Raw genomic sequence first — 17,193 nt, 5'->3', positions numbered from 1 at the left:
ATAAAACACTCGGATTCAGTTCTGCTGTGAAGTGTGCATTTTATTCATCCCTTGGGCAACTTGAGATCGCCATCCCCCCTCGGCCCCACCATTGACTGCAGGGTGACAGAGGAACTGGTGATGACAAGCCTGAAATGTTCCACCTCTTAAATACATCACAGACCACAGTCGCCAAATCATTGAGGTCAAATCATTCACTGCCTGGTGGCTCACGCTTCTTCAGGTAGATGGTGCGCTGCCGTCCTCCCGGCAGGAAGCCGTCCTGTGCAGGTGCTGGGTCGTCCCCCCGCCGCGACTCCCCGCCCCACCCCAGAACGCGTTCAGCCCGTGCGGCATCGCGGCGGCCGTCCCTCCTGGGCGCCCAGGGCCTTCACCGGCCATCACGTATGTGACTGCCAACCCCCCAGTTCCTTCAAACCACGGCAGTACCACCCCAGTGCCCGTGAAGGTGGGATCCCCTCTGGTTACGGCTCATGCGATCATCTCTTTAAGAGCCGCTCCTCTGGAGACGTCTGCCTTAAACGATGGGGTCCCCAAATGTGCAGCTCTCCTCGATGGCAAGGTTGTAGTCGGCACCCTTGCCACCTCTGTAGGCGCTGGTCACTATGCGCATCCAGCCCCGCTCACCCTGTGAGGAGTGGGACCATGCATCAGCTCAGCTCCCGTCTGCGCTCCGAGTAGACGGACCCCCTCCCCTCCTCACTCAGCCTCAGGCTCGGGGGGGCCTGCAGCGTCCCAGCCACCCGCTCGGCTGACCCTTCCCTTTTCTGGGACCCCTGTTCGGAAATAGCTTTTGTGAAATATTCAACTTGGTTAATATCCAACACGAGGGGTGCATGGCCCTGTTCTGCCGAGAGCTAATTAACTAAAATGTTGATCGACTCTTTAGACCAGATGACTCGACTACCTATTAATATCCCCATTTATAGTCGTTTAATAAAAAATATTGACATGTCATCACTTCGACATAAATCACCATCCCTGGGCTTCCCTGGTGGTGCACTGGTTGAGAGTCCGCCTGCCGATGCAGGGGACACGGGTTCGGGCCCCGGTCCGGGAAGATCCCACGTGCCGCGGAGCGGCTGGGCCCGTGAGCCATGGCCGCTGAGCCTGAGCGTCCGGAGCCTGTGCTCCGCAACGGGAGAGGCCACGACAGTGAGAGGCCCGTGTACCGCAAAAAAAAAAAAAAAAAAAAAAAAAAAAAAAAATCACCATCCCTGATTTCATAACAATGAATTTGTGTCTTCAGCTGTTAATGGTTAATACTAGGTCTTAGAAACGAAAATTCTGCCAGTTAATTTAATTCCCCTGGGTTTTTGACTCAACTCAAAAAGTATTTTTGAAGAAACTCCACAGTATTACTTAGGAGATCTGACAGTATGGCAAGAAAAAGAATGAGATGGTTGTAAAGGAATAAAAGCTAGCTAAATGGAAACTTGTAAAGCAGCACTTCTCAGCCCCCATCCCCCTCGGGAGACATTTGTCAATGTCTGCAGACGTTTTCTGGTTGTCACAGCTGGGGAGCGGGGACGAGCATCTGGCGTCTACCGGGTAGGGGCCGGGGATGCTGCAAACGCGCTACGAGGCACAGGACGGGGACAGCCCCCGTGCAGCGCAGGAGGACCTCACCCCACGTGTCTGGAGCCTGGAGCCCCTCTGCTCAGGGCCGCGGTTCTCAGCTACGAAACCCCCAGAACCATCCAAGTGAGTGAGAGGAGTCGCAGTGGAAATGTCTTACCCATGGTTCGCCCCACGAATTCCAGACGATCCAGTACTCCGTCCCATGGCTGACACCCCAGCCGGCCACGGAGACTATGTGGTTTATGTAGGCCCTGTTGTGGTATTCAGCATAGATGCCGCCGGTGTAGTTAGACATCTTCTCCGTTGCCATTATACCGCAGCTGAGAGCAAGCAGGGAGAGAATGAGCGCTTTCAATAGCCATCGTTGACCATTGTTAGGAAGAGCCGTGTGGATCCAACTTAAATAACACGCACCTGATGATTCTGCTCAAACTTCTGTAGTTACTCACCTGGCGTCCTCCCTACCGAAGCTGGACCAGCCGCCCCAGAGCACTGGCTACACTCTGGGAGCTGTCCATGGATGTGTCCTTCCCTCACAATAATCCTACGAGGGGTACATGGGCTACTGAGCTTTACTTTTGAGAAAACTCACGTGGCAGCTGTCTCCAGCCCTGTGGGTAAAGTTGGCCAGAAGGAAAGGGGTGAAAATCACCTGGGTCCCGTTTACTAGAAGCGTGCACGCCCTCTGCGGGCAGGGGTCTCAAAGCTCACCTGATGGGCCCCTTCGCATAGATTTCTGCCATCATCTTTTCCCTCCCGGAGACGGAGCCGTAGTCGCCAACTTTCCAGAGGGTGTAGTTCTTGATGACGTGGCACTCTCCGAATTCAGTGCATGTTCCACACTGGTTAAACTTGTCACACTCTGGGGACAGCACGGAAAGTCAGCGTGAGGCCATTTCCCCGTTAATCCCTGAACAAAGTAGCACGCCCAGACCCAAACTCCACTTTTCTAACTGAAGGCTCCATCCATCAGCTAATAATGGAAATCTTCTTGCCCTCGGGTGTTTAATTACCCTCTGCTTTCAGCTGCAGGAGTTACAAAAAGCCTTTCCCCGGGTCTCAGTGGAAAGAAACGTTAATTAGCACACAGTAGGTGCTCAAAAGCTCCACTTTTCCTTTAAAGCCGGGACAAAGGCCTTTGCACAATACTCTACAGCTGAGAATAGAGTGTAATTAAATTATTCACTTTTAATAAGATTGTATTGTTTCCCCACGTTTGGGGAAAAAATAAGCATTTTCTTATTCTTTCGGTCTGAGAAGGTATAATAATTAGGCCTCAAAAAACAGTGCAGCTATTAGATCTGGAAGACTCCACACCGTCTCCTGCATCCTTCCTGGGCCCTAGACAGTATTACTTCTCACCTTGTCCATCCTGCCTTGGCCCACAGCACCACTTTCTACTGCTTTCACATTACCTATTTCTGTTATAGTTTTGTATCTATCCAGACTCCTTCCCCAAGACATTAAACTCCTTGAGGATTAAGCTGTTGGTTTAATTTGTCCCTTGGACACCAAATGCCCAGGACAACCTGAAAAAAGGTGGATCTGTGGCCACATTTGCTAATACAAAGACAGGACTACTGGAACTTGCCTGGTGGCGCAATGGTTAAGAATCCGCCTGTCAGTGCAGGGGACATGGGTTCGGTCCCTGGTCGGGGAAGATCCTGCATGCCACCGAGCAACTAAGCCCGTGCACCACAACTACAGAGCCTGCAGTCTAGAGCCCACGAGCCACAACTACTGAGCCGACGAGCCACAACTACTGAAGCCCACGCGCCTACAGCCTGTGCTCTGCAACAAGAGAAGCCACCGCGATGAGAAGCCCGCACACCGCAACAAAGAGTAGCCCCCGCTCGCTGCAACTAGAGAAAGTCCGCGTGCAGCAACGAAGACCCAACACAGCCAAAAAAAAAAAAAAAAGACAGGACTACTTATTGCAAACAATCAGGTGCCGATGAGTTCCATCTGGCCCTGTTGTCCCAGGTGGGCTGGAGGGGCCTGGCCGAGGACAGACAAGACCAGCTCTGGATGGATCAGGGCTCCGAGGACCACGGGGGCCCTCCCTGCTCCCCTTCATCCTGGACTCTTCTTCTTGGTTCTCTGACGCCTGCTGCATCTATCACTTCAACAACTCACTGGACCAGTTTGGGGAGATGCTTGCTGGCCAGGCAATACGGCCTGGGAGGCAAGGCGGGGGCAGCCTGTGGGCGTGGGATGGCGCCTTCAGAAGGTACAGGGGCCTGAGCACACCTTTTACAGATGGAAGGGGGGGCAGAAAAGCCCCCCGGTCTCCCCACACACACCCCCGTCCTCCCCACTCCTGTCTCAAAAGGCCTTTTGAGTTGGTCTCAGCTCTCTGCTCTGGTTACAAGGGAGCTCAGACAGGTGACTTAAAACTACCCACTGTGGGGTTAGGGTTTGGGCTTTTTCTTTCCTTGGGTTTCCAAGGGGAGCACCCTGAAAGGACCGTGCCGACTCCAGGGCCCCAGGCCAGCTTGCATCCGCTGGTCCGTGCAGCACCCTCGGCTCCAAATCCACCCAGACGCAGGCGGCCGGGACCAGGGTCTCGAAGCAGGCCAGGCCCGCCTGCTCCCTGCCTGCTCGCCACTCCCAGCTCCTGGAAAACACTCTTCCCTTGATGAGCGATCCCCTTACAAAGGGCCATGAAACCACCAAAATGCCAACACGTCAAAACCCAAACACCAGGGCCCGGCCTGGCTGCCGGGCACGCAGGCTGGAGATCCCAAGTCCTTTTTTTGTTGGTCTTCCCACCAAGGATGCCAGGCCCCACCTTTCCCGTCCCCCCGTCCCACTAGACACACAGCGGCAGGGGGCTCCCAGCTCCGTCCCACCCTTCCCAGGGCCCCGGCCACGAGAGAGAGAGAGAGAGAGAGAGAGAGAGAGAGAGAGAGAGAGAGAGAGAGAGAGAGCGAGCGAGCGAGAGAGAGAGAGAGAGAGAGAGAGAGAGGGGGAGATGAGCAGGCCCTACCTTGGTCCTTGGCCTGGTAGTTGTTACATCGGGGATGCCGTGCCGGTGGGCGTACTCCCACACCGGCAGGTCATTGCCCCCCTCGCACGAGCCAGCATTGCCGCAGTCGATCACGTGCTGCACGGACAGCAGTACGGAGGGCCACGCTCCCTTCCTCTTGATGTTGATCCGGTCTGCGGGGGCAGCACCCATGCTGGTCAGCACCCACCCCACTGCCTGCCGCCCCGGGGTCCACGCATCCCTCTCTGGAGGGCCCTCCCCTGCTCCCTGGGGTCCCTGCTCTCCAGAGAGGCCTCCCGGGCCCTTCCTGGTACCGATGCCCACCCTCCCCCCACTACGAATGTCATCTGGGCAGGGCCGGGCATGTCCTGCCTGAAGGCTGGTAGATCCCCGAGGGCACCGGGGAGCCAGACTAGGGGCCAGTCGGCGACCCCACTCTCACTCCCCACGCGCCTGGGCCCACACACCCCACGGGGCAGCTGGGGACGGCTGAGGGCAGCCACGGCCCCCCGCTCCTTGCCCCCCTTTCCCTGTACAGACAGCATCCTGTGGGGCCCTGCAGCCAACCATACCACGGGCCCGCCACCTTGCTTTCCGCCCTCCCGGAGCGAAGATTCCGCAGCCGCCCACCTCGTGGCCGCATCCCGAGTTCCCACCTCCAGGTCAGAACTCACCACAGCTGCTCCTGTTCCTTCCCTGATGACGGCGAGCAAGCGGCCAGGCCCTCCACCCACCAGCAGCCCCCTCCAGGCGCCCCCTTCCATCCTTCCCTCCTGCAGCCCCAGGCCCCCTACACCCCTGGGGTCACCTCCTAGGCCCTTGGGCCCCCAGGGCTCTACATGCGGCCCCACAGGGCTTGTGGAACCCACGGCCGGTCACCAGCACGTGCCCCAGCCCTTCCCCCAGCGCCCCTGGACGCACCACCCAGTGCTCCTCCGCGGACCCCCTTGTGCGGGTGAGCACCGCCCTCCAGCCCCCGCAGGTCTCCCCAAGCTCCTCAGCAGCCTCCCGCCGTGCCCGCCCTGGGCGCTCGAGCCTCCTCCCCGGCCTCGCTGACCCTGCAGCTGACACTGCTTCACCCAATAACCCCTCCCGCCTGAGGGTACCGGCCCGTTCTTCAGCTCTTGGTGTCCAAACTGGGTCCCAACACGGAACAGGGAGCCAGCTGACACAGGCTCTGCGGGCAGGTCAGGGTTTTGTTCTATCTGCCTGAAACCTCGCAGGGCTTCAAGCGGAACAGAAAAGGGACCCGGCCTGGGTCTGAGCTGCTCCACCAGGAGAGCAGCAGGCGGACCAGGCGGCAGCTCCGCAGCGGTGCTTGGAAGGTAGAGTGCAGCCCTGCGGCCCGATGTTCTGAGGGTGGAAAGCAGGAGGCCGGCTGCCTCTGGGCCTGGGCCTGGGCCTGAGCGAGGGAGGGATAGCATTCTCCTGAAGTGATCAGGGAGGCCGGGGAAGAACCGGTTTGGGGGTGAGGGTGGTGGCAGAAAGGAGGAGCACGTGAGGTTTGAGGTGTCCCGCGGGGGGGCGTGAAGGCCGAGTCCAGGTGCAGGGTCCCAGGGAGTCCAATGTCCAGAAGTTAAGCGGGGTGGGGGTGGGGGATGAAGTTGGGGCCGGTGAGACAGAGACTGGGGGCCTGTGGCTAAAGGCGAGGAAAGCATTTCGGGGAGGGGCTGATCGAGCACAACAGGGCGGGGCGAGGCCCAGGGGCAACCACCAGACCCCTGCCCCTGACGCCCCGAGCCGGTGACCTTGGCGAGGAGCTGGCAGGCGACTGGAGGGGGTCGGGTTAGCAGGGAGAAGGTGGGGACTGCAGGCCCCTCCAGGAGCCCAGAAGTGGGGTGGCGGCTGGAGACGGGGTGGGGTTCAGCGCTGGCCAGGTCTGAGCATCGGCAGGGATGGCCTTGTCCAGGGGCTCAGACGCTGGACGGCCGGGGACAGGAGGGAAGGTGGCAGCTGGGCCGGGCACCGTGGAAGTCCCCTTCTGGGGGCTTCTGTTTTCTCAGTGAAAGAGGAAGAGGACGCCTGCTGCTAGGGAAGCCGTTAGGGGTTGGAGAGCAAGAGGGGAGAAGCAGTCATCTGCCCAGGAGACTCCACTCCAGCAGGTGGAGGGCGGACCTCTGAGCAGGGACACGACATCGCCTCCAGGCCCCGCCCTCCTCTACAGATGCAAATCTTGGCATGTGATTCCCTCCCTAAGATCCCTCAGGCTTCTGCCGGGCCCCTCCCCTGGGGGTAGGGCCCCTGGTGACCTTCTCAGCTTCCCCCACCCACCCTTAGGCCCCTGCCACAAAGGCCCTCTCAATTCCTCCAGGCCAGGGAGTGCGCCATTCCTGCCAGGCCTTCGCCCTGAGCCTCTGGCTCGAGGCCCGCCTACACCCTGCCTGCCCGCCCGCCTTGGGCCCCTGAAGTCTCCCAGCGGCTCCAGGGGTTAAGCCTCTGCTCCACATTCTCCAGGGGCCCTGTCCCTCTCCATCCCGGTCAGGGACCTCCCCAGCTGCCCAGAAGAGCTCCTACAGCTTAAAATGGGGCTCAGGGGGTTCCCTGGTGGCCCCATGGTTAGGACTCAGCGTGTTCACTGCTGTGGGCCGGGGTTCAACCCCTGGTTGGGGAACTAAGACCCTGCAAGCCGCGCGGTGCAGCCAAAACACACTTTTTAAAATAAAATAAAATAAAATGGGGCTCAGCCTAGCCGCCCCCACCCTCCTCCTCCCTGAAGGGCCAGAAGTGCAACCCAGCCCCCAGGAGAGATGGGGCGGGGCCCCCACGAGGCCCTGCCTGATGCCCCCAGTGCAGCTGGCTGGCCCTGGGGTCCAGACGCCAGCCCCACCCCTCATCCTACAGACAGCCCAGCTTCCGTGCCCTGCTCCCAGCTGTCACTCCCATAAAGGCCTAGTCTCCTGACCTCCCTGCCGGAGCCTCAGTTTCCTCATCTGCAAAGTGGGAGCAATCACAGGGCAGCCAGGAGGCTTACATGGGATGAGCCGTCCAGCATAGGCCAGGGGCGGTAGCCACACACTGGCTTAACACAGTGCCACAGGGCAGGAGTTCGAAAGATTCCGGCGTGACTGCAGGCTCCCGGAACCCCGAGCTGAATGAAGGCCCAGGCTGGTGTGAAGTCCCCCTCCCTCCCCTACCAAGGCAGGCCCAGCAGCCTTCTGGAGCGGCGCCGATTTCGGATCCCTCCCCGCCCCCCAATCCCGGCCTCGAGGTTTCCCGCCCTCGCTGCAGCCAGGCGGATAAGGCCCAGATGAGGAAACAGCCAGCCTTGCTCAATGTTCCAAGCCCAGGGCTGGCATTCATTTCAAATATTAACTACGCCGAAAAGCAGCTTCTCTTCCGCATACCCAAGCACCAGCAGGGTGTTCGGTGAGTTTGTGGTTTGAGCCCCAAGAGCCTAGCTCACAAGCTTCGGGACAGATAAGCCTCCCGGGAGCCGTTTGTCACGGGTCTTCAGTCCTGTGACTGCCGGGCATCCGCTCCCTTAGGCCTGACGCAGACACCGCCCCATGCCAGGCTGAGTCCTGGCACAGAACCGCAGGCCCCCAGGACCCTGGGCTGCAGCTGCCGGTACTGACAAAGAAGGCAGCGGGACGGGCCCTCCTGGCCCACCGTCAAGAGGGCCCGAAGTCCCCGACCTACCCGCCATGGCACTGGTGCTGCCGTGGGCCCAGTAGCAGCCACAGTACTGGGGGATGCGCTGGTTCCTGGCGACACTGGCGTAGTTGACCCCATTCACGTTGCGCCAGTCCCAGCTCTTGGGCAGATCCGATCGGGACAGGTACTCGTGAGGCCGGGGATATGTCCTGGGAACAGACCACCACCACCGGAATCAGCACTGGGGCCTCTGGCGGTCGGGCGCGCAGGCACCTTCCCCAGCGCCCTCTCCCTTCCCCAAACTGAGAGCGAGCGGGAGACGGCCATCTCAGCCAGGAGACGCCCCTGCGCGCTCGGAATCTCAAGTGGGCAGGGCACACACGCGCCCCCCCAGTGCAGGAACCAGACCGCTCCGCCAGCCAGGCTCCGGATGCCAGGGCGGCGAGGCTAGCCTGCCTCCTGCACCGGTGCGCCTCGTCCAACCCCGCAAATGTGAAAGGGCGCGCCCCCAAAGCAACGGGGCTGGCCTTGACCCTCAGAGGTCAAGGGAGGCTGGGCGTCCTGGTTCCTGGCACCCCAAGGAGGCGGCAGGGTCCCCCAGGCGGGAGAGGGCGCGAAGCCCCGCGAGATGGGCAGCCCCTGACCACCCCCCAGCCGCCCCGACCTGCGCCCCAGCTGGGTGAGCTGGTCCCCCGCAGGGGCCGGTAGCAGCCGCGGCCCGGGCGGAAGTGGAGGCCGGCCCGCGCCGCGCCCGCCGGCAGCACGAGCAGCAGTAGCACCAGCTGCGCCGGCCCAGACGACGCCACGGCTCCCTCGCCGGCGCGATCTGACCCCGACTCGAATCCCAACTCGGATCCTAACTCGCATCCCGCGCCGGTAGCTCCTCCGCCAGCCTTCGCCCCGGCCGCCCCGCCCGGCCCTTAAGGTGGCTGCGCGCGGGCGGGACACTCCCCCGGGGCGGGGCGCGCGGCTGCCCCCGGTGACCCGGCCCCGCCCCGCCCGGCCGCACGGCCCGCCGCCCGGACTCGGGTCACGCGCCGGGCCTCGGCTGACCCCAGACCCGACCCGGCCACCAGCCACGAGCCTCCCATCCGTCAGACCTCATTCACTCTCGGGCATCCCCACCTTGGATTCTTGGGACCCTTGGCCCTGGAGAGGTGCCCCTCTCCCCGCATCCCACGTGGGCCCAGGCCTCCGGGGATGGGCAGGGGGTCTCCCCGCAGGACTGTGCCCTGGTCTCGCTTTCTGAAGGCCACTTCCCGAAGGCCCAGGCCCTTTCTGGAGAGACACTTTCCCTACATAGTGAAGAAAGACAGGATCCTTCTAGAAACTGCCCCTCGAGGAGAGTTTCATGTGGGCCTGAATCATTAATTCTACGTTCCAACTTCCAAAGCTGCTGGGTGAGGTTTCTGCTGACAAAGTGCTTCATCTTCAAACAGAGAAACAAAAGCAGAAGTGGGACCCTGGGGGCCTTGGTTTCGTAACTCAAGAATTTCCCCTCCCCCCGCTCCTCCTGAGTGGCGGTCACCTGAGCTGAGCACAGAATGGCCTCCCTGGTCCTGGGAGAAGAGGGTCCAGGCTTTTTGCTTTAGGGCCCACAGCCTTGGCTATAGGGTCCTCAGATGCAGGGACCCTGCTCTTCCCTGGACGACATGGGCATCCCCACACACCCACCCCCTCTTTCCCTCTGCCGACACCAAACCTGCAATCAGAAACCACGGTGGCTGCCCCGTGGACTTCCAGCCATTTCTGTGACGACCCTTGGAAGCCCTGGGGCACCCACGGAATCCCAGCAGGGCTTAGTCCCTGCTCCTGACACGCTATTGCTGAGGCAATGTATAGACACGGCCTCTACCTATTGAGGTCTATGTGTTGAGGTGTCTCTCTTTTTTTTTTTTTGCGGTACGCGGGCCCCTCACCGCTGCGGCCCCTCCCGCTGCGGAGCACAGGCTCCGGACACGCAGGCCCAGCGGCCACGGCTCATGGGCCCAGCCGCTCCGCGTCACGTGGGATCCTCCCGGACCGGGGCACGAACCCGCGCCCCCCGCATCGGCAGGCGGACTCTCAACCACTGCGCCACCAGGGAAGCCCGAGGTGTCTTTTATCTTCCTGGAAAGTGGGCTCCTCCGAACCCTTACTGTGAGTCAGTTCCTGGTTAGGAGGTGGGATGGAGCTGCCCACCCTCCACCCCGATCCCGTGAGAAAACGTCCAGGTTTGAGCAGTGGGGATGGGGGCACAGAAACCACGTCTGCAGAGGCTGATTTGCCCGAACAGGTGTCCTGGCCCTGGCGCCAAAGCCTTTCCCTTCCCTCGGGTGTAGCAGGTGTGGGAAGGGAGTTGCCAGCCAGGACTTCCCCTTCCTACCCCTCTTTCCTCCACGGCCAAGGTGAGTCAGCCAATCTGTCCTCCATCCACGTGAGGAAACAAGCCGGCATGGTTGTCCCCGTGACCCCCGTGACATCTGTCATCCAGGTGGGGTCTTCCTAAGAGGTGGGTGTTTGGTCTCCTCCAAAGAACAAGCTAAAACCTCCTAGTTGCTGAAGAACGATCAGAATGGTCCCAATATTGCAGGGTGACAAATATTTTGGGGACCCCCAAGTCCCCATAAGCGGTCAGGGCCCAAGAGGTGCAAAGTCCAACCACAAGTTTTATAACATGGGACACAGACGGTCCCTAGGCCCAGCCTCTGATGACTGCTGTGAAGTCTGGGGCTGCATCCCTAACGTTGGGTGAAAATCATGTGCCGGGTTACAAGCTCTTCGGTACCTGCCGTGTTGGGAGACCTGGATGTTCTGAAGGCGCCCTGGGATTCTCCAAGGAGGTCCACGTGCGTCAGTGTTATGACAGGCAGGGCCGGCGTCATGGGCTTGTGACCTCTGCCGTCAACAGGGCCCGGAGCACTTGGTGTGATGCCGGGTTGCCCAAGGTGCCCTGTTTTCGTTTTGAGCCTTAGGTTGCAGAGCTGGGCCTGCCAGATGACTCAGCCTCCGTAGGCCAGGGCCTGCAGCAAGGGTCAGAGCGGGGCTTGGGGGTCAGGGAGCATTCAGCCCTGGAGAATGCAGGTTAAAGGGAGGGACGGTGACATTTTCAGGCTGGAAACGAATAGGACATCCAGTGTTGACAGGTGGTGATACAGCAGGATTTTCCTGCCCTAGAAGCAGCTCAAACTCAGAGAGTGACAGGAAAATCGGGCAGGAGGAGGGGGAGGGAGGCCAGACATTTGAAACCACAACTTTCAAGGCAAGAAGAAGTAAATGAGTTCTCCTGTGACCCACTCTGCTTCTTCAGAACCTGTGACGGGTCCAACGCGGAGCCAAGCCCCTGGACCCTTTCTTCCCCTCTGAACCTGGCTGTGGTCCGCCGATGCACGTCCACCTGGCCCACGGCTCTGAGGGGTGAGCTAGCCGCGTCACTTTAGGGGTCACTGAAACCGCACTGGGTCCCTTAGAGCTGTGTTCTGTTGAGGGAGGGGGCCACAGCCCTGACCGCCTCTGTTAGCCGAAGGCATTTGGCCCTAGGAGGTCTCTGAAGGTGCACAGGTGAAATTCAAAGGCCGCGGGGACGGAGGGAGAGGAGAACCTGCTGGACTGGCCGCCCGGCTCTCCCCGAAGCAGGTGCACCTGAGCGGCAGGTTGTGCGGTCCCTTCCTGGCACCGCTCTGCATGCCTGTGAGGGCAATGTGCAGATCATGACTGTCTCATCCGCCTGGAACAGAGGAGGCTCGGCAGGGCCCCAAGGTCGGCTCCCCTCAGGCCATCCTCACCTGTGTGTCCCCCTGCGGAGCACATCTAACGCATACTTGAGACTCAGACCCTTCCCTGAAACCAGGACAAAGGCCTCTCCCTGGGAACCCGGCCGGCATCCCTGCACTCCCGCCCCCTGGGCTGTGTCTACAGGGAGATACAAATGACAGTCTAGAAGGCTCTCCTGTCTGGGAAACTCTTTTCTCATTTGATCCTCCAAACAACCCTGTGAGGTGGGAATCCGATGCTGTCACCTATTTTATAGGTGGGAAGACTGAGGCTCCAGAGAGGTTGAGAGACCGGTACTCAGCCCAAGGCTCACGGGTGGCGGGTTTGAGTCTAGTCCCTTTTTTCTTTTTTAATGCCCCGTAAAATCTCCTGGCGAACATGTGATCCAAGGCCACGACGCAAAAGCCTATTTGCTTCTAAAAATAAGGTTGACTTGTCCCCTCGTCCCAGTAAAGAAATCACACACTTTACAGGTAGGCCAGGGCCGGCCCGGTCTCCCAACGGGCAGCAGAAGAACAAAGGTGAGTTTTTGTTTACCGTGGAATCGCCTCGAAGTCCTCTCCTCTCCTTCCTTCGTGCCATGTTGCTTGCCCGCACCCGGTAGGCTGCAGACATTTCCTATGGTTCCACATTCCTGAGCTGAGCCACATCCTGGATACCGCATCTGTCATTAAAGATGCTGGCGGTGACAGAAGGCAAGTCTGGCTCACAGGGCACCGTTGTCCCCTCGCCACCTGCAGGCTCGTCTCCATCCACGTGGCCACTGGGTCAGACGCTCACGCTGACCCTCTGCAGCGAATGTGGGTCAAGTTCGTGGTCCTCAAATGCCATCGCCACCACACCCTCTGCTGGCTGCACAGCCTCACTTGGGGGGGAGCTCGGCTCCTGGGGGTCCCATTCCTGAGTATGTCACACCTGTAACACCTCAGAACACGCCGGCCACCGCCCACCGGCCAGGTCACATCCAGCCCACCCAGGTGCTGGCCCAGGAGCCCTTGCAGAGCGGCCCGGGCCTTTCACCTGGTCCAGTCTGCTGGTGCTCTAAAGGACCGTCGGCAAACATTGCTGACCACCTAGGATGTGCCGCGCCACTGACCCAGCCCTGGGGGCACAGGAGTGTCAGTCCCCGCCTGCCCAGGGCGAATATTCTGGCAAGGGGCCACGTGGAAACAGAGGCTCGAAGAAGAACGTGCTGGCTACAGAGCAAATGGGGCCTGGTAGAGACAGGGCCTCGCGTATCTGCTCTGGGACGTTCTCTTAGCCATCCAGTGAGTTGGGATTGACTGATGAGGACGTAGCCATGGAAAGTGCTGGACCTTTCACTCAGAAGGGAGAGTGTGTGCAAAGGCCTTGGAAGGCCAGCACCCGTGGTAGGTGCGACCAAGTGGCAGCAGAGGTGGTTGGAGAAGAAGGTGGCAGGGCGAGGTCCCCGGGCTGTAAACGCGCCTCTCAGCTGCCGGCGCGCTCTGGGATCTAAGACCATGCTGCCCGCTGCCCGAAGGCCGCTGCCCTGGAGGTGCAGGGCTCCTCGTCATGCACCGGTTCCCACCCAGCCCTCCCCGTCCCTCCCTCCCTCTCGGCCTCCTTTGGCTCCCTCCCTGCTTCCGACCGTGGGCTTTTCCCATCAATCTGAACAACATATCAGCTGCGGTAAGGGGCGGTTTTACCCTGGTGGCCGCTAGTTTCCCTGGAGAGCAGTGGGCGCGACCTTTTGTGTTCTATGAGCTCGCTCTGGGAGGATGGATGGAAGGTCAGGTAGAGGCCATTGTGGTCGTGGACAGGTGAGCTGGTGGTGATAGGTGAGGGATCCTGCTGAGAGATTGTGAGCATGGGCACGTCTGTCTGGGTGGCAGGGCTGACAGGACCCAGTTATGGACCAGAGGTGAGGAGAAAGGCCCAGCTGGAGGCTGTCTGGCCGGTCCGCCTCTTGACACCTGGAGTCATCCCTAGATGTAGAGGTCCGCAGACCTGCGACCCACCTCTGGTTCTGCCGCATCATCCTGGGACTTGAGCTGTCGGGTCCGTCTCCAAGCCTTAGTCTCTTCTACCAGATGGAGAGGAACCATCCCCTTGCCCAGAGGTGGGCTAAAAGAGGTATCAAGAGAGATGGGTGGCAGAGAACTTGGTAACGGCCAGAGAGAGGGAACTCGGCAGGTGTGTCTCTCATTCCTGGAGGGGATTTCCTACTTCGCCGAGGTCCCTCGAGCCCCCCCAAATAGTACTCAGCCAATATTTGTCAGATAAACGAGTAGATTTCTGAGACAGACAAAATGGAGATTTCTTGGACAAACACGGAGCTGGAAGAAGTATATATTTGTGCTTGATTTCACATGTTATGTTTATCTCTCTTTCTGCCACTGAACATTATGAATCGGGAGCTGCACACCTTGGGAGACGGGAGAGATACAACCGAGAAGGTTAACGTCTCCATACACCCTCAGAATCACGTCAACTCACGGGAAGTGTGTGTGTGTGTGTGTGTGTGTGTGTGTGTATGTGTGTGTGTGTGTGTGTGTATGTGTTTCTGTGTGTGTGTTTCCTCCTGCAAGTCAGAGATGCCACAGCCCAGGACGCTGATTCTCAATGTACCCAGAGAGACGGCACTGGACCATCTCGGGTCCAGTGGACCACCTGATGGGGAGAAGGTCTCAAACTCCTCCGTGGACCTGGGCAGCCTGGCTTAGTGAAAAACAGTGACTAGTTTTTTAGTTAGTCCCTTTCTTCTTGCAGTTACTTATTCATCCTCCCCGAACTTTCTTTTACAGTAAGAGAACGCACGACGAAGCAGAGTACAGGCAAGTGGAACTCAGTTCATCTGATGATCTGCCCACACCCGGCTGAGTCACTCCTAATGGCTCCTCAGATGTCATTTTCTCGCTAAGACATTTGGAAAAATTTCTACCTCTGAATCACAAGCAAACACTATAATTCACCCATCTTCTCTAAGTTATGCAAGGAAGTATGATGCCCTAGGAAGTGGAAGATCAGGGGCGGATGAAATCAATGAATTCTCTGAGAACTTTGTTTTTCTCCTAATCATTCATTTGCCGAATGCAGGCGGGGGAGCCCCACCCGGCCACTGGGGTCATCTCCAGGGGAAGTGAGGCAGCAGCCGATGTGGCGTTTCTGGATGGCGCTTGGTTTTCCTTATCGTCTTGGTCCTGTTCCCATAATAGACCCGAGTGTCATCCAGGAAGGGGCTTGCTGTCACCCCATCTTCTTGAGGACGGCTCCTCGCGACGAAGGGCTGGCCACTGGTACTTAATGATTTCAGTGTCCTTGGGCGAGCGGGGTCACCCCTGGTGCACAGGGCAGTTTCGCTCCTGCCCTCTGCCCCGCTGAAGCTCCGCTCAGGGTCCGTCACCATCACCTGCCTTTGTCACAGCCCTTCTCAGGGGAGATCCAGATGATTTTGTCATTCATCACAGATGGCCGCTTTTAATCACTTGCTGTGCTTCAGGGCAAGGGGTCACCTTCAGCCTGACAGGAGAGCAGACCTTGGGTCTCCCCCCGCGTGAACTGTCACACACTCACCTGTGTGGCGGGAAGGGGCCACTTCTCGGGGACTGAAAAAGGCACTGTGTCTTCAGCTCCTCACTGGCTCTCGCTAACCTGGCAGCCAGAGGGGCGCACGTTCCCCAGGGAGCAGGTCCCTTCATGAATAAGGACAGGGGAGCAGAGACAGGCTGGCGTCAGACCTGCTGCGTGTCCAGCCACCCTGTGCTACCCGGACGTGTTAAGTCCAGATGGAGGGCTCTGTGTGCCACGGCTAGCTTAGGCCAGATACACGGTAGGTGCTCAGGACCCAGGGTGCTGCTGCGTCTACGCAGTCAGCTGCATCGCTGCCTTCCATCCTGTGAAGCTGACTTGGAAAACACTGCCTGCCCAGGGCTGTTGAGGGCTGCTCAGTCCTCGACGCAGACCTGGGCCTCGGGACCGTCATCCCGCTTTCCAGCTGAGACGGCTCAGGTCTGGGGAGAGGTGGGCCCTGCTGAGCCTCAGCCTCTCTGCCTGGCATCCGCCCCCTACCCCCAACCCCCACCCCTGGCAGCATCCCAAGCTCAGCACATGCCGCCCAGGCTGAGTAAACACTGCTGGCCGCGCTGGAATCAAAGCAAACAGGGTTCCTCTTCTTCCGCCGTTTTGCCAGCTGCCCCATTAACAGAAAAACCTTTTAAGCGCTCATCTGGAAACCTGGCAAACTGAGGTGACCAAGAGAGGCGTGCTCCAGGGTGGAGGCTGGCGTGCCCAGCCCGCTGCGCCCTGCTCCTCTGGCCTGCAGTGAACACATGGAGATCAAGGGTGTCCCTCAGGCCAGCCCCTGGGCCCTCCCAGCAGCTCTGCCCCCCACCGTGTCCTGCAGCGTCCCAAAATAGCTCGTGTGCTGACTCCACGTTCGATCCTGACATCCTTGTTCTTTGGAACAGTTTACGCTTTCAGCCTGGACCACCTCTTAGGGGACGGAGGAAAGCGCCCTCGGCACCGAGCCCCACCCATGAGGGCACACTCGAGGATAAATACGTTCTCGGCTCTAAGAAAACGCCCTTCTGAGCAGGGCTGCTCAAACTCGCCCAGCTGTTGGTCTGCCCTCAACAAACATTGACTGAGGCCCTGTTATGTATCAGGCACTTTGGGGACTCAAAAGGTGAAACGACACAGCAGCTCCCATGCTGGTGAGGAGATAAGGCAGGAGTAGAAGTAATGAGCAAACACAACCGTATGTGGAAACTGCCACTAAAGCTCTGGGGCCACCAAAAGGGGGGGGTGTCCCTGACCCCCCAGGGTCTGATCTCGTGCTCCAGCCTCGGAGTCTGCTGGGCAGGGGAGGGCGGGCTGGGCAGGTGGGGACACAGAGGGAAGAGGAAGGGGCAAAGGCACTGGGGTAGGGAGAGTGGGGTGACTTCCTTGGAAACCGAAAGGTTCATTCTGTGTATGTATGTATTTTCTTTAATTAAAGTATAGTTGATTTACAATATTGTGTTAGTTTCAGGTGTACAGCACTAGATCTATATACTATATATATATATATATATATATATATATATATATATACTTTTCTTTTTCAGACTCTTTTCCCTCATAGGTTATTACGAAATATTGAGTATGGTTCCCTGTGCTCTACAGGAGGTCCTTGTTGGTTGTCTATTTTATATATAGTAGTGTGTATCTGTTAACCCTAACCTCCGAATTTATCCCTCCCCTCTGCATATTTTTTAATTTGTGAAAAATACTGCTAAGCACATGCAGATTTCTTCCTCTTGGATTTACAGTCTCCT

General features: G+C 58.9%; 1 protein-coding gene across 1 annotated transcript; it reads right to left on the bottom strand.

The window, feature by feature from the left end:
• Window positions 1–19: 19 nt before the first annotated feature.
• On the bottom strand, window positions 20–11,028 carry CTSZ (cathepsin Z). The gene is given in 9 exon segments (XM_060123707.1): window positions 20–628; window positions 1,739–1,901; window positions 2,293–2,443; window positions 4,571–4,603; window positions 4,606–4,743; window positions 8,210–8,373; window positions 8,829–8,859; window positions 8,862–9,083; window positions 10,932–11,028. Coding segments are annotated over 9 exon segments (1,110 nt in total). The 3' UTR covers window positions 20–517.
• Window positions 11,029–17,193: the final 6,165 nt, after the last annotated feature.

Source organism: Lagenorhynchus albirostris, chromosome 15 (assembly GCF_949774975.1).
Source record: "Lagenorhynchus albirostris chromosome 15, mLagAlb1.1, whole genome shotgun sequence".
In the NCBI taxonomy this organism is placed as follows: domain Eukaryota; kingdom Metazoa; phylum Chordata; class Mammalia; order Artiodactyla; family Delphinidae; genus Lagenorhynchus; species Lagenorhynchus albirostris.
The sequence above is the reverse complement of the archived record's forward strand: the minus strand, read 5'-3'. Positions and strand labels throughout refer to the sequence as shown.